The sequence below is a fragment of the Cololabis saira genome, chromosome 5 (genome assembly GCF_033807715.1).
Source record: "Cololabis saira isolate AMF1-May2022 chromosome 5, fColSai1.1, whole genome shotgun sequence".
Classification (NCBI taxonomy): Eukaryota; Metazoa; Chordata; class Actinopteri; order Beloniformes; family Belonidae; genus Cololabis; species Cololabis saira.
In genome coordinates, this window is record NC_084591.1 from 816,298 (window position 1) to 839,355 (window position 23,058).

Consider the following 23,058-nt stretch of genomic DNA (forward strand, 5'->3'; position numbering starts at 1 on the left):
AGTGCTAATAGTGCTACTAGTGCTAATAGTGCTAATAGTGCTACTAGTGCTACTAGTGCTACTAGTGCTAATAGTGCTACTAGTGCTAATAGTGCTAATAGTGCTACTAGTGCTAATAGTGCTACTAGTTCTAATAGTGCTACTAGTGGTAATAGTGCTACTAGTGCTACTAGTGCTACTAGTGCTAATAGTGCTACTAGTGCTACTAGTGCTAATAGTGCTACTAGTTCTAATAGTGCTACTAGTGCTACTAGTGCTACTAGTGCTAATAGTGCTACTAGTGCTAATAGTGCTAATAGTGCTACTAGTGCTAATAGTGCTACTAGTGCTAATAGTGCTACTAGTGGTAATAGTGCTACTAGTTCTACTAGTGCTACTAGTGCTAATAGTGCTAATAGTGCTGCTAGTGCTACTAGTGCTACTAGTGCTACTAGTGCTAATAGTGCTACTAGTGCTACTAGTGCTAATAGTGCTAATAGTGCTAATAGTGAGATACGTTTTCTGTTTTTTGTTACTGCTGCTGATTCAGAGCTTCTTACTTTGTTTTCAGTAATCGTGTCTCTCGCTGATGGAAATATTTTCATTTTCATTTCATTTATTTATTTATTCAAACAGGTTAAAACAAAAACTAAATAATCAGAATGCATAAAATGTATATACCGAAAAAAAAACAAAACAACAAAGAAAACCATAAGCAAAACAAAGCAAATTAAAGAGACAAATCTATATGTAAATAAATATTTCCTGTTTGAAAGTGTGTAGGATGAAGTTTCAAAAAACGTTTCTAGTCCTACCCCTTTAACGTTCTGTTTTTACCATTTCTTCCTTTCACACAACTTCAAAAAGAAAAGCATAAAAGAAAAGAAAAAAGAAAAAAAGAAATAAACATAATTTATGACACGATTTATTTACGTCATTTTCCTGAACCATTAACCCGTCGGTTGTTCTGGGAGACGTAAACACAAAGTAAACAGGATTTATGATTCACATCATTTTCCTGAATCATTAACCTGTAGGTTATTCTGGGAGACGTAATAACGCCACGTAAACTCAGAGATAAGCTGCGGGGACAAAAGCCGACCGATAACGGCAATAAGAAACTTTATGACCTACGTGTAAAAGTATTAAATCGCATTGTGCCCTTTTAAATAAACTAACTAATAAACTCTGAACCTCCTAAACTTGTCCAGACGTGTTGTCGTGAGCATGCAGGGGGTCAGCCCAACTCATCAGTGACACCCCCCCCAGCTTTGAGAAGACTGGGACACGCCCACCTCGTGTCAATCACAGGTTTCCATGGCAACCATCTGATTCAGCTGGAGCTGTGAAGGAGCTGCAGAAAATCTTCCTTCAGTGGTTTTAGTGGTGGTAGTTTTGGACACTAACTTTTAAAATGGAGAAACAAATTAATGTTTGTAAAATCTAGTTTCTTCCAGTTGAGGCTTTTGTCCGAGTTTAAACCCTTTTTATCTTTCACAAACTTTGAGAAAGTTATACACGCCTTTGTGTCATCCCACCAAGACTACTGCAAAGCCCTGCAGGCGTCAGCTGGTCCCCTCCGTCCCGTCTGCAGCTGGTCCCCTCCGTCCCGTCTGCAGCTGGTGCCCTCCGTCCCGTCTGCAGCCGGTCCCCTCCGTCCCGTCTGCAGCCGGTCCCCTCCGTCCCGTCTGCAGCCGGTCCCCTCCGTCCCGTCTGCAGCCGGTCCCCTCCGTCCCGCCTGCAGCCGGTCCCCTCCGTCCCGTCTGCAGCCGGTCCCCTCCGTCCCGTGTGCAGCCGGTCCCCTCCGTCCCGTCTGCAGCCGGTCCCCTCCGTCCCGTCTGCAGCTGGTCCCCTCCGTCCCGTCTGCAGCTGGTGCCCTCCGTCCCGTCTGCAGCCGGTCCCCTCCGTCCCGTCTGCAGCCGGTCCCCTCCGTCCCGTCTGCAGCCGGTCCCCTCCGTCCCGTCTGCAGCCGGTCCCCTCCGTCCCGCCTGCAGCCGGTCCCCTCCGTCCCGTCTGCAGCCGGTCCCCTCCGTCCCGTGTGCAGCCGGTCCCCTCCGTCCCGTCTGCAGCCGGTCCCCTCCGTCCCGTCTGCAGCCGGTCCCCTCCGTCCCGCCTGCAGCCGGTCCCCTCCGTCCCGTCTGCAGCCGGTCCCCTCCGTCCCGTGTGCAGCCGGTCCCCTCCGTCCCGTCTGCAGCTGGTGCCCTCCGTCCCGTCTGCAGCCGGTCCCCTCCGTCCCGTCTGCAGCCGCTCCCCTCTGTCCCGTCTGCAGCCGGTCCCCTCCGTCCCGTCTGCAGCCGGTCCCCTCCGTCCCGTCTGCAGCTGGTCCCCCCCGTCCCGTCTGCAGCCGGTCCCCTCCGTCCCGTCTGCAGCCGGTCCCCTCCGTCCCGTCTGCAGCCGGTCCCCTCCGTCCCGTCTGCAGCCGGTCCCCTCCGTCCCGTCTGCAGCCGGTCCCCTCCGTCCCGTCTGCAGCCGGTCCCCTCCGTCCCGTCTGCAGCCGGTCCCCTCCGTCCCGTCTGCAGCCGGTCCCCTCCGTCCCGTCTGCAGCCGGTCCCCTCCGTCCCGTCTGCAGCCGGTCCCCTCCGTCCCGTCTGCAGCCGCCTCTTCACCAGAACGCCAAGAACACTCTATGCCCCAGTTGAATGGCATCATTAGCAGCACGGCGCTTTATTCATTGGCATACGTTTATTTACAAAGCTATCCTGGGCCTGCTCCCACACTATAGTCAAGGGGCAACTTTATAAAAAGCCTCCGTTAAGACTTTTGCTCACATGTCTGGGTAAAGTTTGACAACCTATTTTTTTGTTAGAACAAATCTCTAGAAGGAATTTTAGGGCTGTTGTCATCTTGAATGTTTTATCTGGTGACCACTAGAGGCGCTAGAATATTCAAGTTCTCCATTCAGGCATATGGTCAGTTTTGGTCAACCTGTACAATTTATATGCATAATTGTCAAGATTAAAACATTGTATATCTAAGGAAATAGATAAAACAATAGTAAAAAAGCCTTTATGAATCATTTTGTAATATTTTGTCCAATATTGGATACTAAATATCACTTTTTTTATAGATAGTCAGGGGCAAACTCTTAAGATTGATAACTCTGCTCACGCTTCTGGGTAAAGTTTGACAACCTTATGTTTTAGTTAGCAGGAACCCCTAGGAGGAATAATAGGGTGTTTCATCTTGGATTGTTTTGCTGGTGACCACTGGAGGCGCTGTAACATTCAAATACTCCATTCATGCATATGGTCACAATAATGGTCCAAATGTACAGTTTATATGCAAAATCTTCAATGTTCAACATTTTATATTTAGGGAAATGGATAAAACATCAATTGAACATTTTTTTTAACTATTGCTATATTTTGTCCAATATTGGTTAAAAAATATGACTTTTTTATAGGCGTTTTTAACACACACATAATAAGCACCTTTTTTTTGCATTCTAACTAGTAATGGGATGTTATGCTAATTGAAGCAGCTAGGTAGCTAGGCAAGCTAGCAAGGCAAGCTAGCTAGAGCTCTGCACCATGCTTTTTAGGGCTTCACTTTCTGCGCTTGACTGAACTAACTAAAAAATAAGGTTGTCAAACTTTACCCAGAAGCGTGAGCAGTTACCAATCTTAGGGTTTGCCCCCGGACTACTATTTATGTAACTATTTCTCCAAATCCCAGAGCAACTACCACCTACGTTCCAACGAGTTTTATTTACTAAATGTGCCTAAAGTTAACTCAGAACTTGGTAAGCACTGCTTTAAGTAGCTGCACCTGTTGCCTGGAATGCACTGTAAAAACTCTAAAGCTAAAGGATCATCAATCTTGGAGCTCTGAAAACTCGTGTTAGAGGAATTGGAGCAGCTTCTTATCGTACTTGTTTCTGTTTTTAATGTGAATCCAGAGCCTTAGCCCTGTTCCCCCTTGAAATGTATTTTATCTGTGTGTTGTCATTTCTATGCTTGTAATTGTTGTTTTTGTTGTGTGACTTGTGTGTCTGCAATTGTAACTTCTTTTATGCTGCTGTCTTGGCCAGGCTTCCCTTGGAAAAGAGGTCATTTTTGTCTCAACGGGACCGACCTGGTTAGATAAAGGCAAAATAAATAAAATAAAAAATAAACCAGAACGCCACGGTGGGACCGGATTACACCTGTAGCTCGCAGATATTCATTCGCTCCTCGTCCGTTATAGGATCCATTATAAAATAATTTTATTTGTTCTGAAATCTTTACATGGTCTTGCACCTTCTTATATCTGAGGTCTTTTAACGGTCCATAGACCTTCTGGGGCTCTTAGGTCAGCTGACCAGCTCTAACAGCCCCCCCCCATGGCTTAAGAGCAGGGAGGCCGGGCCTCTGCAGGTTGTTGTTTTTAAAGTGCTATATAGATAAACTTGAACTTGAACTTTGAACGGAGCCTGAGGGTTTAATGGCTGAATCAGTCACGTGGTGCAGCCAGGTGTTGAGATATCTGACCTTATCGTGTTCAGCCCCGCCCAGATATTCATTCACTCCTCGTCCGTTAGAGCAGGGGTTCCCAACCTTTTTTGTGCCGAGGACCAGCAGAAGTAGAAACAAAAAGCTCAGGGACCGGTGGACAATTTATGTCAATTTGAATAAACATTTTAGAAATAGAATTGTCCACATCAGTAGATTCGTCCACTTGTATTGCATACCACGGAGATGCTTTTATTCTGTCCAGCAATTGTCCCTCAATATCCTCGGCAATATCATCAATTCTCCTGGCAACAGTATTGTTGGAAAGTGGAACCTTTCCCACTTTGCCAGCTGCTTTTTCCCCCAAAAGTTGGAGGCAGATGTCTTTTGCAGCGGGCAGTATTAGCTCCTCTCCAATTGTAAAGGGCTTTGTAGCTTTTGCAATCCGGTGAGCAACGAGATATGAAGCCCTCGTTGCAGCGACGTTAGCTGATGTTGTGGCCTTTAAAACTTGCTTCTGCAAATCTAACTCACGTTTTTTCCTTTCGAAAAAATCCACTGGTTTGTCTTTGAGAGAAGGATGTTTTGTATTTAAGTGTCTTTGGAGCTTGGATGGCTTCATTGCTTCGTTGGCGAGCGTTTCTCCACATAAAATACATAGGGCCTGATTTACTAAAGGTTTGCGTGTGTAAAAACGTGTGCAAACTTGACATCACCCGCAAACCAAAGTGCCAGCTGATCTACTAACAGCGTGCAAAGACGACTGCGCCTCTCAAATGAGGAAAATATCACACGCTATTCATTTAGTACTTTTGCCCTGATGAATAATCTATATGGGGCGTACCCGCCAGAAATCCTAAATACTGGGAGGGGAAAATGCAAATAGGTTCATTTACCACACGCAATGAGATTTACCAAGCCTGAAAGTTATTGCGAGGATTGTGATTGCGTCTGTATTTAATACGTTTGAAAGGAAGGTGCTAATCTCCACAGGAGAAATATTTTATTTGAATGTTAAATCGAGTATTATTCAGCAAAAGGTTGCCACAGGAGGCACATTCATTTTTTATTTGTGATAATAAATAAATCACGTGTTTTCATGGAGAAAAAAGTTTTTCTTATTGTGTGCCTGTTCTGCAGTTGTCATACCCCGGTGTTGTGCCGTATTCAGCACCCCTGCCGTGAAAAGCACCCCCTCGTCTGACAAAAATGATATTCTCATTCCGTGTCACGTTCTGTTTAGCGTCCAGTTTTGTGTTAATGATTCATGTTTAAATGCGCTCATGGATTCCACAATAGTCATACTTTCCCACAATCACAGTCACAGATAACGAAAATCGGGTAAATGGTTATTGATGTCATTAATTAATAGCCTGCTTACTGTGTTGTCTTCCATAATATTTGTCAATATATATAATATAAACTCCTAAGTATGTGTTTGTGTGAGTGTGTATATATAAATATATTGTTTTTTTTCTTGGTCTACTTATCATTGAATATACGAGGGGGTGCTTTTCACGGCAGGGGTGCTGAATACGGCACAACAATCTGCCTCTTCCACTAATATCTCTAACTCCAACTCGTCAAATTTCATTTTGCGCTTGTAACTATCCTGCTTTCCATCCAGACTCTCCACCGTAAGACGCGCAACACCTCATTTAAATACTGAGGTTTGCACCTGTTATCAATTGCGCACGCAATCTTAGTTGATCACCCGCAAAACACACAACAACAGCACGTGCAAACTTTTTCAGTGCACACGCAATTTAGTACTCTTTATTTAGGATCTTAGTAAATCGGGCCCATAGTGGGTTTGGCGCCTCCAAATCGCCCGTTGCAACAAATCCGTATTTTATATACATAATGTCGTACTTGCGATTAAAGCTTTTGCTTTTCTTTTTGGCAGGATTTTCCACTTGTTCATCACCATTTCTTTTAACCAGTAAAGAAACGGCTCATGGAGGTTTGCTGAGGTCCGCTCATCTCTGCAGCTGACTGTACCTAACCTGCATACAGCACCTGTGCATGGCGCTGTTCAGTCCAGTACCAGAACTTATTGTCCACCAAGCCATGACAGGGCTGCCACTCAAAGAAACACATTTCCATTTATACAAGTTTTGGATGAAATTATATGACAAAAAAATGCAAAAATTGTTTTCTTAAATTTAGTATGAGGTTGCTTTAATTATGTGGCAAATGATAATAAACAGGAGAAAGATGGAACTTCAATGAAAAATAGATATTTTATTCAACTTTGCTGCTGTTCATACAAATGTAAATAAAAAAAACCAAGGACAGGCACAGTGATCAGTCAGTATAGATATAAATGTGAATATGAGCCTGGTCCTGCTCAAGGTTTCTTCCTCCTAAAGAGGAGTTTTTCTTGCCACTGTTTGGCTTAAGGCTTTTCTCCCACTAAGGGAGTTTTTACCTGCCATTGTTTATATAATAATTGCTCGGGGGTTTATGTTTATGTTTATGTTTATGTTTATGTTTATGTTTATGTTCTGGATCTCTGGAAAGCGTCTAGAGACAACATCTGTTGTATTAGACGCTATATAAATAAAATTGAATTGAATTGAATTGAATAAATCCATAAATAAATAAACCTCTGTCCATTATTTTTCATTTTTTAAGGACAGGCAATTGTGTTATATAAAAAATAAATGATAAAATAAAATAAAACGTCTCGTATTTTTTCTCCATCAAGTGGGTAAATGGGTTCTGGATGGCAGGACGTTCTCTGGGTTGAACTGGTGCATCATCCGTGAAACCCGTCACCATCAACCATGAGAGCTGCTCATATCACTGATCAGCTGCAGTATTGATCAGTTATTGATCAGTTATTGATCAGTGAGGGCAGTCGTCTGGTGCAGGAACACGTCTGCTTCTTTTGCAGAAAGGGGTCCATGGTGGCTCTTCATCGGTCTGCGTGCATTTAATTTAAAATACTTTTGTCAGGCTCAGTCAGGCATAACGTTAAAGCTCTCTTTTAAAGCCAAAATACACTTAATATCTTACCAAGGCCAGTCCGTTTCATTCAACACTCCGAGGTGCTTTTTCTCTTCAAATGCTCGTGCATTACCAACGTGCTCCCGTGATAAGCAAGGTCTCCTTTGCAAACCTTGCAAGTCTTCTCTTTATTCACCGTATCCAGGCTAAAATGCTCCCGAACTTTTGAAGTTTTGTTACCCGCAGCTGCGCTGAGACGCTGTGGTGCAGCGCGGCTCTGGGCAGAGATTGTATGAGGTGAAGTGAAGTGAGATGCCTCACTCCATTGGAAAAAAACGTCTGGTGACAATTGCCGACAATTTTGATTATCGCTTTTTGTCGACAACGTCGACGAATCGTTGCAGCCCTAATTATGATCGGAACACAAGCCATTTCACGGCCCAGTAGTAACGGCTCTACGGCCCGGTACCGGTCCGGGGACCGGGGGTTGGGAATCACGGCGTTATAGGATCTATTATAAAATGATTTTACTTGTTCTGAAATCTTTACATGGTCTTGCACCTTCTTATATCTGAGGTCTTTTAACGGTCCATAGACCTTCTGGGGCTCTTAGGTCAGCTGACCAGCTCTAACAGCCCCCCCCCCATTAAGAGCAGGGAGGCCGGGCCTCTGCAGTAACTGGCCCCGAACTCTGGACCGAGCTGCCGCTGCACCTACACCCGCTCCTTCTATGGCTGTTTTTAAATATCATCTTAAAACTCATTTTTACTCTCTAGCTTTTAACTCGCCATGAGTGTTGTATTTCATTTATCTGTTTTATGTTACATTGTCCTGTTTAGTTTTTATTTTTCTTCACTTGTCCAGCACTTTGGTCAGCGGTTGTTGTTTTTAAAGTGCTATATAGATAAACTTGAACTTGAACTTTGAACGGAGCCTGAGGGTTTAATGGCTGAATCAGTCACGTGGTGCAGCCAGGTGTTGAGATATCTGACCTTATCGTGTTCAGCCCCGCCCCTGAGTGAAGAAATCCTTCATTACTCAGAGTTTTTGTTCAGGGGAAGGTTAAACTGTCTGACAGTTGCTACGAAGAGGACGATGGCGCAGCAGGAAAACCAGCTCGACCCGGTTAAATTCTCTTGTTCCATCTGTTTGGATCTTTTAAAGGATCCGGTGACTATTCCCTGTGGACACAGTTACTGTATGAAGTGCATTAAGGACTTCTGGGATGAAGGAGAGAAGAAACTCCCCAGCTGTCCTCAGTGTCGACGCACGTTTATTCCGAAGCCTGAGCTGCTGAAAAACACCATGTTAGCTGATTTAATGGAGGAACTGAAGAAGACGGGACTCCAAGCTGCTCCTGCTGATCACTGCTATGCTGGACCTGAAGATGTGGCCTGTGATGTCTGCTCTGGGAGGAAACTGAAAGCTGTCAAGTCCTGTTTGTTCTGTCTGGCCTCTTACTGCCAGAAACACCTCCAACCTCACCGCGATTCATCTACATTCAAGACACACCAGCTGGTGGATCCCTCCAAGAACCTGCAGGACAACATCTGCCCCCGTCACGGGGAGGTGAGGAAGATGTTCTGTCGTACTGATCAGAAGTGTATCTGTTATCTCTGCTCTGTGGATGAACATAAAGGCCACGACACGGTCTCGGCTGCAGCAGAAAGGACGGAGAGGCAGAGAGAGATGGAGGTGAGACGACAACAAATCCAGCAGCAGATCCAGGACAGAGAGAAAGATGTGAAGCTGCTTAAGCAGGAGGTGGAGGCCATCGATCAGTCTGCTGATAAAACAGTGGAGGACAGTGAGGAGATGTTCACTGAGCTGATCTCTCTCCTCCAGAAGAGAAGCTCTGAGGTGAAGCAGCAGGTCAGATCCCAGCAGGAAACTGAAGTGAGGAGAGTCAGAGAGCTGGAGGAGAAGCTGCAGCAGGAGATCAGTGACCTGAAGAGGAGAGACGCTGAGATGAAGCAGCTCTCAGACACCGAGGACCACAACCAGTTCCTCCACAGCTACCCCTCACTGCCACCACTCAGTCAGTCCACACACTCCTCCGGCATCAGCATCCGTCCTCTCAGGTACTGCATATTTACAACATATTTAACCGTTTACTTCCTCGTCCACGTCGTGGCACTCGTCAAGTGATCAGGATCTCTGCTCGTCACTCTATGACATAGAGGGGACGTCCAGGGAATTCCCTGTGGTTGACGAAATGGGAGAATGGTTAAAACAATGAATTTAAATATCGTCTGTTTCCAATCCCTGGTTCAAAAGCCATTAAAAATATTTTTTGTGGCTGGACGGCGCTCTGGTTAAGGTCTGGTTAGGTTATTGCACCACTTATGATTGGTTAGAAGTAGGAAACGGTTGACAACAGATCCCAATTGACTTCGCATAGGTACAATATCCGTGGTGCTCACACGGAATTTACCACTTTCGGTGCTGGTACCACGGAAAATAATGGTGAGAGGTCGTGGGCATTTCACGGATTTTTTGAGAACAGGTTGGAAACGTTGCAGCTTCACATTAAGCCTGAATTATGGTTCTGCGTTAAATCGACGCAGAGCCTACGGCGTAGGGAACGCAGCGACGTGCGCCGTACGGTGTGCATCGCTGCATACCCTACGCTGTAGGCTCTGCGTTGGTGTAACACGGAACCATAAATCAGCCTTTATTTTGGCGAGATCTGAAAAAACTTTGCAACAACGAGCAAGCAAGTGATTATGTACATTCACTGAGTGAATATTATGAAAGTAAAATATATATTTCTCGCTAGAAATGTAATCAAAATGCATTTTTATGCAGAAACTAACTCAAAATATTGATTTTGTTCACTAAAAAATGAGAAATGTCCGCCATGTTTTTTGGTGTCACGGCCAGAATCTTGAAAGTCACATGACTTGGACGCAAAACTAATAGGCAGAAAAAATGTAACAATTCAAGAGCTATTATTGTAACTCCTCTACGTTTTTGCACTTTGGACCAACGTAGGCAGGGTACATTTTTATGTGAGACTGGGTTGCAATCCTGCGACGATGCACATTACTTTTCTCTTTCAAAAGTGTTACTGTGGCGACGCTAGACGCCAAAAAGCGCGCCCCCCCTTCATCTGATTGGTCCATATTTGATAATTCCCCAAAAGTCACCACATTTTGCACACAAGCCAGTCCTGGTGATAAATTTGATATTTAATGGTTTACATTAATGGGCGTGGCAAAATGGCTCAACAGCGCCCCCCGGAAAACTTTGTGCCTCAAGCCCCACAATACGGTTTGATGTACATGCACGAAAATCGGTACACACCTGAATCATGTTGCAACTTAAAGAAAAGTCTCTTGGCGCCATGGCCAAAACCGAACAGGAAGTCGGCCATTTTGAATTAATTGTGTAATTTTGCCGCAATTTATGCCATTTCTTCGCCCGAACGGTAACGTGCACCCAGGTGTGTTATACATCAAAATGTGCGTCTCCATCCTGCGACAACACCCATTACTTTTCTCAGTCAAAAGTGTTACCATGGCGACAATAGATGCCAAAAAGCGCGACCCCCCTTCACCTGATTGGTCCATATTTGATAGTTCCTACTTTCTGCCATAACTTTTGAATGGTTTGATATAGAGAGTCGTGGGTGGTTTCATCCACTAAATGTCCAGGTCTGAAGAATCTACATCAAGTCATACAAGCTTCCACTGCAGCCTGAACGTGAACAAGGGTGGAGGAACGTTCATCGCTGCTTGCAGCTTTAACTAAAGTTAGTCATCCTAGGCTCATACCAGTCCACATTATCCTCCTCTCTCTCCTCCTCTGATAAGAGCATTTGCACAGACTTATGAACAGCACAAAATTCCTCCATGGCTTCATGAAATGATCTCAAACACCCATTAACATGATCAACACTTCCACCATCCTGTAGAAATGCTTTGATTTCATTCATTTTCTCGTGCACGCGCCCAGTCTTCCCTTGCGGGACGCTTTAAGTGTTTTTAACATGGTTTCTGCCTCCTGTGCGTTTTCTGGGACGTCCATTTTTTATTTTTTTTCACTGTCGTTTGATGGTGTTGTATTTTATCCGTTTGTTTAGGGAGCAGCACCGTGCTCGTGCGACGCTCCTTTAATTATCTTTCATCATGTGCGGCGTCTGCAGACACATCCAACCTCAGTTTATGTCACAGACACTCCTTCCACTCTTCCGTTTAGTTCACGTCATCACTTTCATTCCATAACTTTTCCAGCAATCCGTAAACCGTATCCGTATCAATCCGTATCCGTAAACCAGCGCTGTTCATTCATTTGATTTACTCACGACCGGTCCAGGTTCTGCCCTCCGGCGTGTCCATGCAGCGTGTCCGTCCTTGATTCTTCTTGATCATAGCAGAGTTTTTTGACTTAATGTTGCGGCTTCTCTTTCAAACTTTAGTGAGCCGCTACTGAGCGGGTCAACACAGTCAAAAACAAAAGACAGACGCGGATCCAGCGTCACCTCCAAGTTGATGCAATTTAATAATAATTCAGCAGATTATTCTGTTACAAGAAGTATCCATAAAAAGAGAAAAAGCATCTTATTATCATTTCTGCGATCTGCCGTTTGCATCAAAGAACTGTCCCGCTTCCCACTCTCACTCTCTTCCCTCCAGCTGCAGGTTCATTAATCACTCATTAAATCATTAATCACTCATTAAATCATTAATCTCTAATTAAATCATTATTAAATCATTAATCACTAATTCAATCATTAATCTCTAATTAAATCATTAATTTTTCAATTCAATTTTATTTATATAGCGTCTAATACAACAGAGTTGTCTCTAGACGCTTTACAGAGACCCATACCCAGAACATGACCCCCGAGCAGTTATTACATAAACAATGGCAGGTAAAAACTCCCCTAGTGGGAGAAAAACCTTAAGCCAAACAGTGGCAAGGAAAAACTCCCCTTTAGGAGGGAAGAAACCTTGAGCAGGACCAGGCTCATCAGGGGGGACCCTCCTGCCGAGGGCCAGACTGGTGGGTCAGGGACGGCAACAGCACAGCAGGCAGGTGGAAGCAGCAACGGGATGACCGGGGGTGGGGACCGCAGGCCAGCACACAGCTCCCGAAGCTCCGGCCCAATCAGAAAGTCCCAGGTTGGGGTGCAGGGTCAGGAAAAGACTTGTGCTCCGTAATGCAAGCTACAAGCCACCCATGGCCACCTGCAGGACAAAAGAGAGAAAAGGGAGGAGAAGGGGGGGCCAGCAACGGGATGACCAGGGGTGGGGACCGCAGGCCAGCACGCAGCTCCCGAAGCTCCGGCCCAATCAGCAAGTCCCAGGCTGGGGTGCAGGGTCGGGGAAAGACTTGTGCTCCGTAATGCAAGCTACAAGCCACCCACGACCACCTGCAGGTTCCGGTGTCCGGCAAAGGATGCTGCAACATGGACAAAAGAGAGAAAAGGGAGGAGAAGGGGGGGCCAGCACAAGAAACCACAGGAGCGACTCTGATACACTAAAGTTTACACTACCTAGAGATTTACCAACACCAGCTAGAGGTTTACTAAACACTAACTATAGGCTTTACTAAACAGAAATGTTTTAAGTTTAGTTTTAAAGGTGGAGGTGGTGTCAGCCCCCTTAACCCAGATTGGAAGTTGGTTCCATAGTAGTGGCGCCTGATAGCAGAACGCCCGCCCTCCAAATCTACATTTAGATACTCTAGGAACTACAAGTAAACCTGCACTCTGAGAACGGAGAGCTCTGACAGGAACATAAGGCACTATCAGGTCTTGCAAATAATGCGGAGCTAAGCCGTTTTGGGCTTTATACGCAAGTAATAAAATTTTAAATTGGATTCTGAATTTTACGGGTAACCAATGGAGCGACGCTAATACTGGAGAGACGTGGTCTCTCCTGCTAATTCCTGTCAGTACTCGTGCTGCTGCATTTTGGATCAGCTGGAGCCTATTCAGCAAATTACTTGGACATCCTGCTAACAACACATTACAGTAATCTAGTCTAGAAGATACAAACGCATGAACTAGTTTTTCTGCATCACTCTGTGAGAGGATTTTCCTAATCTTTGCAATATTACGGAGATGGAAAAAGGCTATTTTACAAACCTGATTGACATATGGTTTAAACGACAAATCCTGATCGAAAATAACACCAAGATTTCTCACAGTTGCACTGGAAGCCATCGCAACACCATCTAATCCCTTCCTAAGATGCTCTGGACCAAGAATGATAACCTCTGTTTTATCTGAATTTAGAAGCAGGAAATTTCTGGACATCCAGTCCTTGATGTCCCTAAGACATGCCTGAAGTTTAACTAACGGTTCTGTTTCATCCGGCTTCATAGACAAATAGAGCTGCGTATCATCAGCATAACAATGAAAGTGTATGCCGTGATTCTGGATTATACTTCCCAACGGCTGCATGTATAAACTGAACAAGATTGGCCCTAGCACTGAACCCTGCGGAACACCATAACAGACCCTTGACTGTTCTGAAGAAACCTCATGTACATGAACAAACTGGAACCTGTCAGATAGGTATGATTTAAACCAACATAGAGCTGTCCCTTTAATCCCAACAACATGCTCTAACCTGTGCAGTAAAATGCCATGATCTATAGTGTCAAAAGCAGCACTGAGGTCCAGTAGAACCAGTATGGACACTAATCCCTTATCTGAGGCCATAAGGAGGTCATTCGTGACTCGAACAAGTGCTGTCTCTGTGCTATGATGCATTCTGAACCCTGACTGAAAGACTTCAAACAGATCATTTCTATACAAATAGTCACATAACTGGCTTGAAACTGCCTTTTCCAGAATTTTAGACACAAATGGAAGGTTGGAAATTGGTCTATAATTAGCTAAGGTGTCTGGGTCAAGAGAAGGTTTTTTAAGTAAAGGTTTAATTACTGCGACTTTGAAAACCTGTGGTACATATCCTAAACTTAGGGATAAGTTAATTTGGTCCAGTATTGTCGTACCAATAAGAGAAAAAATATGCTTGAATAGTCGAGTCGGGATGGGGTCTAACATACATGTGGTTGACTTAGCTCTATTAACGAGTGAAGTCAGCTCAGGGAGGTCTATAGGATCAAAACAGTCTAGAGACAAGTCAGAGCCTAGGGAAGTCGCTAAAGCTGAAGAAACACCTACAACCGGCTGGTTGATTTCTTCTCTAATTCTCGCGATTTTACTGTTGAAGAAGCCCATAAAGTCCTCACTACTGAGAGCTGCAGGAATGCACGGCTCAACAGAGTTGTGACTCTTTGTCAGCCTGGCTACAGTGCTGAACAGAAAACGTGGGTTACTTTTGTTATCCTCTATCAACGTTGAATAATAAGCTGTTCTGGCTTTGCGAATGGCTTTTTTATATACTATTAAAATATCTTTCCATTCACGATAAGAGTCTACAGACCTACAAGAGTACCACTTCCTTTCCATTTTACGCACGTTTTGTTTCAACATGTGGATATCTGAATTATACCAGGGAGTTAAGCTCCTGTGGCTAGAAACCCTCCTTTTCAAAGGAGCAACTTCATCTAAAGCTGAATGCAACAAATCAGCAGTGTTACTAGCAAGGAAATCAACATCTGCAGAGGTAGAACCCAGGTCACTGGCCTCGACTACATCACTATTTCGCACTGTCGTAAGATAAGCAATGGCCTCCCTAAATTTAACAATAACTTCATCAGACAAACATCTGCTAAAATAATACCTCCTATTTTGCACTTCAACATCAACAAAATTAAATTCAAACGTTATTAAGTAATGGTCGGATAAAAGGGAGTTTACAGGTGACACCAACAGACCATCAGTTTCAACACCGTAGGTGAGAACGAGATCGAGAGTATGATTAAAACAGTGCGTCGGTTTATCCACTTTTTGTGAGATACCCATTGATTCTAGAAGAGAATCGAAGGCTAATTTAAGATTATCGCTTTCAACATCCATATGAATGTTAAAATCACCCACTATGATGAATTTATCTGTGCTGATCAATAATCCAGAAAGGAAATCTGAAAATTCAGACAAAAACTCCAGATACGCACCAGCAGGGGGCCGGTACACTACCACTAACACAACTGGCTTCTCTGATTTCCGGCTCGGAAATTTCAGACCAAGCATGAGGCTTTCAAATGTATTATAGTTGCACTTAGGTTCAGTTTTTATTTGGAGACTGGAGTTATAAATTGCTGCGACTCCTCCGCCTCGGCCCGTGCTTCTAGGAATGTGATGATTAAAGTAGCCGGGCGGAGTTGATTCATTCAAACTAACATACTCTTCCTCCTGTAACCATGTTTCTGTTAAGCAGAAAATATCACTCCTGCTCTCTGTAATTATATCATTTACTAACAGAGACTTAGAGCTTAATGATCGTATATTTAGTAGTCCGCATCTAATTTTTCGGTCTGTAATTGGTACCAAATGTGCATTGGTTTTAATTTTTACAAGGTTATCTTGGTTAACGCCTCTATAACGCTGCACCTGGTGAACTTTTGGAGGGCGGGGAACTGCAACCACTTCTATTTTGCTAGGCACCTGGCCAGAGTCGCCAATATCATGTAATCCTACAGTTTTAGAGTTGCTAATTACATAATGCAATCCTACAGTTTTGTTGGCAGGCGTTGGTCCTTGAGAAGCGACAGATGTGTCGCTGAGCCCTTTAAGACTACCCTTCCTCCGAACCGTCACCCAGCTGCCCTGCCTGGCCAGCTGCCGGGGAGCTGCAGGGGAGCGGTTACGCTCAGCTGCTACGGGCCGGTCCGCAGAGGATTCTATCGGACTATGGTCTAGTTGGCCAAACCGGACCTCTAACTGACTAAGCCTCGCCTCCAGCCCTGTTAAACTACAGCTCTGCATCCTGGCCTGGACCCTGCATTGTCAGGGGGAGTGTCTAATAACATTGGCCAGATTTCTAGACATAAGAGCTGCACCATCCCGGGTGGGATGAATGCCGTCCCTTCTAATCAGACCGGGCTTTCCCCAGAATGTCTCCCAGTTGTCAATAAAGTCCACGTCGTTTTCTGAACACCACTGAGACAACCAGCGGCGGAGCGAGAGCATGCGACTAAACATGTCATCGCTGGCCAGATTGGGGAGGGGGCCAGAAAAACCTACAGAGTCCGACATGGTCTTGGCGAAGTTACACACCGAGACAATATTCATTCTGGTTACTTCCGACTGGCGAAGACGGGAGTCATTAGCTCCGACATTGATGATAACTTTACCATATTTACGATTACCCTTTGCCAGTAGCTTCAAATTTGCTTCTATGTCGCCCGCTCTGGCCCCCGGGATGCACCTAACTAAGGTCTCTGGAGTCGGCTTCACATGTCTGACTATGGAGTCTCCAATCACCAGGGTCGGTTTCTCAACAGATGTGTCGCTAAGTGGGGAAAATCTGTTAGACACATGAAGCGGGTGGTGGTGTTCCGTGAGCCCTTTAAGACTAGTCTTCCTCCGAACCGTCACCCAGCTGCCCTGCCTGGCCGGCTGCTCGGGAGCTGCAGGGGAGCGGCTACGCTCAGCTGCTACGGGCCGGTCCGCCGCTAGCTTAGCCTGGTTAGCTGAGGAGGCTCTCGGACTATGGTTTAGTTGGCCGAACCGGACCTCTAACTGACTGAGCCTCGCCTCCAGCCCTGCAAATAAACTACACTTTAAGCACTTACCGTCTTCACTAAAGGAGGCAGAGGAATAACTAAACATTTCACACACTGAGCAGGAAAGAGGTGAAGCGGTGGGAGCCGGAGCGGCCATGCTAAGATGCTAACGGAGGCTAACGGACAGAAAATGTATCGGTGATTGGTGACAGTGAAAGTTACGGAAGAGAAAATGAGCGAGTGTTGAAATAAAGACAGTAATGTACCAGATATAGTGCTATTTTACCAGAAAACAGTCTAAGTTTTAGATAAAAAGTCGGGAGAGATCTGAGCCTGCAAACGCCGTGAGACGGCAGCAACACAGACCGCAAACACCAGGAAGTGACGCGATGCGTGACGCAATACGTTACCCAATCAGCAAGCCCTTACCCAATCAGCAAGTCAATAGGAGAACTTCATGAAGCTCTTCAACATATGCCCATTAATCACTAGTTAAATCATTAATCACTAATTAAATCATTATTAAATCATGAATCATTAATTAAATCATTAATCACTAGTTAAATCACTGCAGACGCTCTGACATCAGAAAGGAGGGGTGAAGACAAGGCAACAAACCAACAAAAAATGATTCCTTCTGAACGTATCTGTCCATAATAACAACACAAACAACACCATGCCCCACAAACCAATTCATATTCACCTTCTTTCAAATAAAGGATTAAGTAAATAAAGTAAATAAAGTTTATTTAGACTAACCAAGATGAACTTTGGCCTCAACAGGTACTTTCAGGACGTGGCAGCAGCCGTGTCAGAGGTCAGAGGTCGACTACAGGACATCCTGAGAGACACGTGGACAAACGTCTCACTGGCCGTCGCTGACGTGGATGTTTTACTGTCACGACCAGAACCAGAACCAGAACCAGAACCAGAACCAGAACCAACGAGCAGAGCTGGATTCCTGAAGTATTCATGTGAAATCACTCTGGATCCAAACACAGTAAACACAGATCTGTTACTGTCAGAGCAGAACAGAAAGGTGACTTGGATGGACCAACGTCAGTCTTATTCTGATCATCCAGACAGATTCAGTAAATATCCTCAGGTTCTGAGTAGAGAGAGTCTGACTGGACGTCATTACTGGGAGGTGGAGACGACAGCAGCAGGTGGAGTTTATGTAGCAGTTTCATACAAGAATATCAGCAGATCAGAGAGGGAAAGTGCATTTGGATATAATGATAAATCTTGGTCACTAGTACGTTCTATCTTTGGCAGTTATGACTTCAGGTACAACAGCATCCTAACCTCCGTCTCAGGTCCTCGGAGCTCCAGAATAGGAGTTTACCTGGATCACAGAGCAGGAGTTCTGTCCTTCTACAGCGTCTCTGGAACCATGACCCTCCTCCACAGAGTCCAGACCTCCTTCACTCAGCCGCTCCACGCTGGAGTCTGGATTTACGGTTCTGGAAACTCAGCTGAGTTCTGTAAACTCAAATAAGATCAACGAGTTTCCTCTTCATGTTTTTATTGATTTTCTTCTCAGAGACGATCGTCTCAAACTCTGACGGATGGAGGGACGTTTTTGTTCTATAAGATTGATTATTGTTATTTCCTCTTTTGGAGGTGGAAGTTGTTCTTTTGTAGTTTCAGGGGCAGCAGTAGCTCAGGTGGTAGAGCGGGTCGTCCAATGATCCGAAGGTCGGCGGTTCGAATCCCAGTTTGCTGTCGTAGTGTCCTTGGGCAAGACACCTTACCCACCTTGCCCCGTGTGAATGTGTATGAATGTTGGTGGTGGTCGGAGGGGCCGTTTGGTCAATATGGCAGCCACGCTTCTGTCAGTCTGCAGAGCAGCTGTGGCTACAAACGTAGCAGCTGTGGCTACAAACGTAGCAGCTGTGGCTACAAACGTAGCAGCCGTGGCTACAAACGTAGCAGCCGTGGCTGTATATTAATATAAAAACATAGAAAATAAGCCTGTGTTGTAATTGTTAACTGTTAGTTTTGATTTGTGGTTTTTATGTTGTATTTCTCTTTTCTTCCACTTCTTTCATATTATTTGTTCTTTTTTATTGCACCAATCACCACAAAGAATTCCTTGTGTGTCTTAAACTACTTGGAAATAAACTTCTTCTGATTCTGATTGTGATTGTGATTGTGTGTTTCATGTTTAACAATCTGAATATTTAGTAAGAAATAAAACGTCTGATGTTCTAAAAAAAAACATTGAGATCTTCTTTTTTGTTGTTTTGTAGAGATATGAGGAGTTACGGAGAATTACAAGAATTCCTCTTATTCCAAACACACATTTCCACTCCGACCCCCGGCAGCTCCGCTGTCTGCTGGATATTAACAAGAGACAGAGACATCGGTTCGGGTTAAATACTGGCGAGGAGAGAAGTCAGAGGACGAGCAGTCCCAATCCTGCAAACGTCTCTGTCCGTCTCTGCTTCGTCTCCTCTTTTTATTACTTTGGGAAGGCCCTGGTTACACGAGCACCAGCAGCATCAGGGTGGGGGTTAAGGCTGCTCATGCTCAGTGGGAAATCATTAGCTCACAATAGTAGAAGAATACTAGCAGTTGAACTTAGACTCACCACTCTCAATAGGAGAACTTCATGAAGCTCTTCAACATATGCCCAATAATAAAGCTCCGGGCCCAGATGGCTTCCCAGCTGAATTTTATAAGGAATTCTGGAGCATATTAGCACCAACATTTTATAAAATGATCCTAAATGCTGGGGAGAATAAAAGCTTACCCTTAAATATGAACTCTGCTAATATTAGTCTTTTATTAAAACCGGACAAAGATCCCTTGCTCCCATCGAGCTACCGCCCAATTTCATTGATAAATGTGGACCTTAAAATAATCAGCAAGGCCCTTACTGAACGTCTGAAAAGAGTCACCCCTTCTATTATACATCCGGATCAAACAGGCTTCATTAAAGGTAGACATTCCTCTACTAATATTTGTAGATTACTTAATATTATAGATTATTCAAATATCAACAAACAGGAAACTACTATTATATCTTTAGATGCTGAAAAAGCATTAGATCGGGTAAAGTGGAAGTTTCTATTGGCAACCTTACATAAATTTGGATTTGGCGAATCTTTCATTGACTGGATAAACATATTATACAGCTCTCCCAAGGCACGTGTAAGGACAAATGAGCAAATCTCTACAAGTTTTAACTTGCAAAGAGGCACTAGACAGGGTTGCCCTCTCTCTCCCTCATTATTTGCTATATTTATTGAACCTTTAGCAGCAGCTATTAGACAAAATCAAAATATTAAAGGTATACAATGCAAAATATTAGAGCACAAAATAAGTCTTTATGCGGATGACGTACTCCTCTTCCTCCAGAACTCACGATCTTCACTATCACAGACAATTGCACTTATAGAGGGATTTTCATCTCTGTCTGATTAATTATTCTATTAATTCTATTAATTGGTCTAAATCCACTGTTTTGTGTGTTAACTGCAATTTTAGGAATATAACCAATACTCAATTACTATCAGGGAACTTTAGATATTTAGGTATAAACATCTCCCCTAGGCTGTCAGAGTTAATAAAATTAAATCATGTTCAGCTTATAAAGAAAATAGAAGATGATCTTTCCAGATGGAGCTCTCTCCCATTTCACTCATGGGTAGAATAGCCACCATTAAAATGATGGTTTTACCAAAAGTAAATTATTTTTTCTCAATGATACCATCCAAACCCCCTCTTTCCTGGTTTAAATCGTTGGACTCATATGTATCAAAATTTCTGTGGAAAAATAAATCACCACGTATTAGTTTAAAGACATTGCAGAAATCCAAAGAATATGGAGGTTTAGAGTTACCTAATTTTCAGTATTACTTCATAGCCAATAAACTACAGTATATTGTAAAATGGTCAAAAGATCATCCTTTAGATAGTCAATGGACTCAGAGCAAGTGTTTTGCAATGAGCTAGAAATCTCAGAGTTACCATTTATTAGTCAAAGCATCAAACAGCATAAATGTTTCAAAAGCATTAATATTAGCACAACTCTGACAGCCTGTGGGAATTCCTTAAAGTAGCTAAAATTTCACTTTTTCCATGTGACCGTACACCCATATGGAACAACCCAGACATCCTGAAAAATGATAAAAAGACTCTGTGTATTTATATACAGAGTCAAGGTGCCTTTTTTTCCTCCTCCATCCCAGTGTCGTCCTCTTTTGGAAAAAATTGCGCCTTATACCAACTATGGCTCCAACTGTGTTAGCCAAAGGCAAATTCCCTGTTTTATATGTTCAAACGTCGTCATTGTTGGAATTATTGTAGTAAGTTATCATGCTCGCTATTAACAGAACGTATGATAATTTGCTTACGCCTGTGAGACACTGATAAAACAATGCTGTGTTAAGTGATTAAAAAGTGCTGCACAAGAAGTTTCCTGATTGTCAGCATAAAGCAGAAATCTGCAGAGAAGAGGAAACTTCTTGTTGCTAAACAAGAACAATCTATACCTGTCCACTGACTGCGACCACTCCCTTTCCCCCTCCCTTTAGGGCGCAGTCAGCTCTGTAACCTAGGGAACACCCAGAGTGGGTTAGGGTTAGGTTTAGGGTTAGGGTTAGCAGTCAGCTCTGTAAACTAGGGAACACCCAGAGTGGGTTAGGGTTAGGTTTAGGGTTAGGGTTAGCAGTCAGCTCTGTAAACTAGGGAACACCCAGAGTGGGTTAGGGTTAGGTTTAGGGTTAGGGTTAGCAGTCAGCTCTGTGACCTAGGGTACACATACAGAGTGAATAAAAGCCAAGGAAGCAGCAGAGACAAATCAGAGTATGTTGAAGATCTTACACGTCCCCGACTGCTCTCCTTGCTGCAAGTAATTAACCGTGTTGTGTCTCTTTTTGTCTCCAGAAAGTTTGATGATACAAATGTTAAGTGTATGAACCTAACAGTCATTAAAGCTGATTCTGATCAATATTCAAAGTTATGGCACAATCATGACAAATGATAACATTTATCAACATTTATCTACAGAATTATTCCAACAACCGCCTTTACCGCAAACTCAGTTTTGATTTTCTTTTGCGTAAAGGTGTCATTCAAATGGGATTTATGAATAAAGATTGCTGTCGAACGTTACTGCTGTTTCACTCACAGCTGTGCAGGTACCACCACACACACATGCTACGCTAGCCCTGGCAGCTGTGCAGGTACCACCACATGCATATGCTACGCTAGCCCTGGCAGCTGTGCAGGTACCACCACATGCATATGCTACGCTAGCCCTGGCAGCTGTGCAGGTACCACCACATGCACATGCTACGCTAGCCCTGGTAGCTGTGCAGGTACCACCACATGCACATGCTACGCTAGCCCTGGCAGCTGTGCAGGTACCACCACATGCACATGCTACGTTAGCCCAGGCAGCTGTGCAGGTACCCCCACATGCACATGCTACGCTAGCCCTGGAAGAGCCGTCTCCAGCAGACTGAGCAGCAGCAGGACACTTGAACCTCCAGACAGACCATGATGCCCCAGCGCCACCAACATGGGAGGTTTCCAGATAGGAACATGATGTTTTGGATCAGGTGTCTACAAACATCCCTGCCGTCGTACGGAGCTGTGTAGCTCCGTACGACGGCAGATTTATTACAAATGTAATAAAACCCAATAATGTAATAATGTCCTATAATGTAATAATGTCCTGAAAATGTAATTACGCCTGAAAAAGTAATAAAATTTGCACTTAACTCAATCGAAAATGTAATAAAACCCAATAATGTAATACCTTATTACATTATTGGGAATTTATTACATGGTACTCAAAGTCTGCAATTTAAGCCAATAGTCATTCTGATGTTTCAAATCCAGTGTATATAACATTCTTAGATTCTTAAAACACAAAATGTAGAACTCTGGACTGAAAATGAACATATATAACATTATTTGTCAAGTGTTACATTATTAGTTTTGGAGAAAAAAAAGACCCACTTGAAAATACATTTGCAATAATGTAATAAGGTATTACATTATTGGTAAAATTGTTATTACAACATCATTCAGGATATTTTATTAATTATTGGTGAAGTTATTACATCATTGGATTTTATTACATTTTTGATTGAGT

General features: G+C 43.8%; 2 protein-coding genes across 2 annotated transcripts; one reads left to right on the top strand and one right to left on the bottom strand.

Moving 5' to 3' along the window:
- The first annotated feature begins 8,428 nt into the window (after positions 1–8,428).
- On the top strand, positions 8,429–19,145 carry LOC133443628 (tripartite motif-containing protein 16-like). The gene is made up of 2 exons (XM_061720709.1): positions 8,429–9,442; positions 17,733–19,145. The coding sequence occupies exons 1-2, from the start codon at positions 8,457–8,459 to the stop codon at positions 18,445–18,447; spliced, it is 1,701 nt and encodes a 566-aa protein (XP_061576693.1). The 5' UTR covers positions 8,429–8,456; the 3' UTR covers positions 18,448–19,145.
- On the bottom strand, positions 15,564–17,315 carry LOC133443631 (uncharacterized). Its single transcript, XM_061720715.1, has 2 exons — positions 16,159–17,315; positions 15,564–15,888 (listed from the first exon to the last, which is right to left on the bottom strand). The coding sequence occupies exon 1, from the start codon at positions 17,104–17,106 to the stop codon at positions 16,231–16,233; it is 876 nt and encodes a 291-aa protein (XP_061576699.1). The 5' UTR covers positions 17,107–17,315; the 3' UTR covers positions 15,564–15,888; positions 16,159–16,230.
- Positions 19,146–23,058: the final 3,913 nt, after the last annotated feature.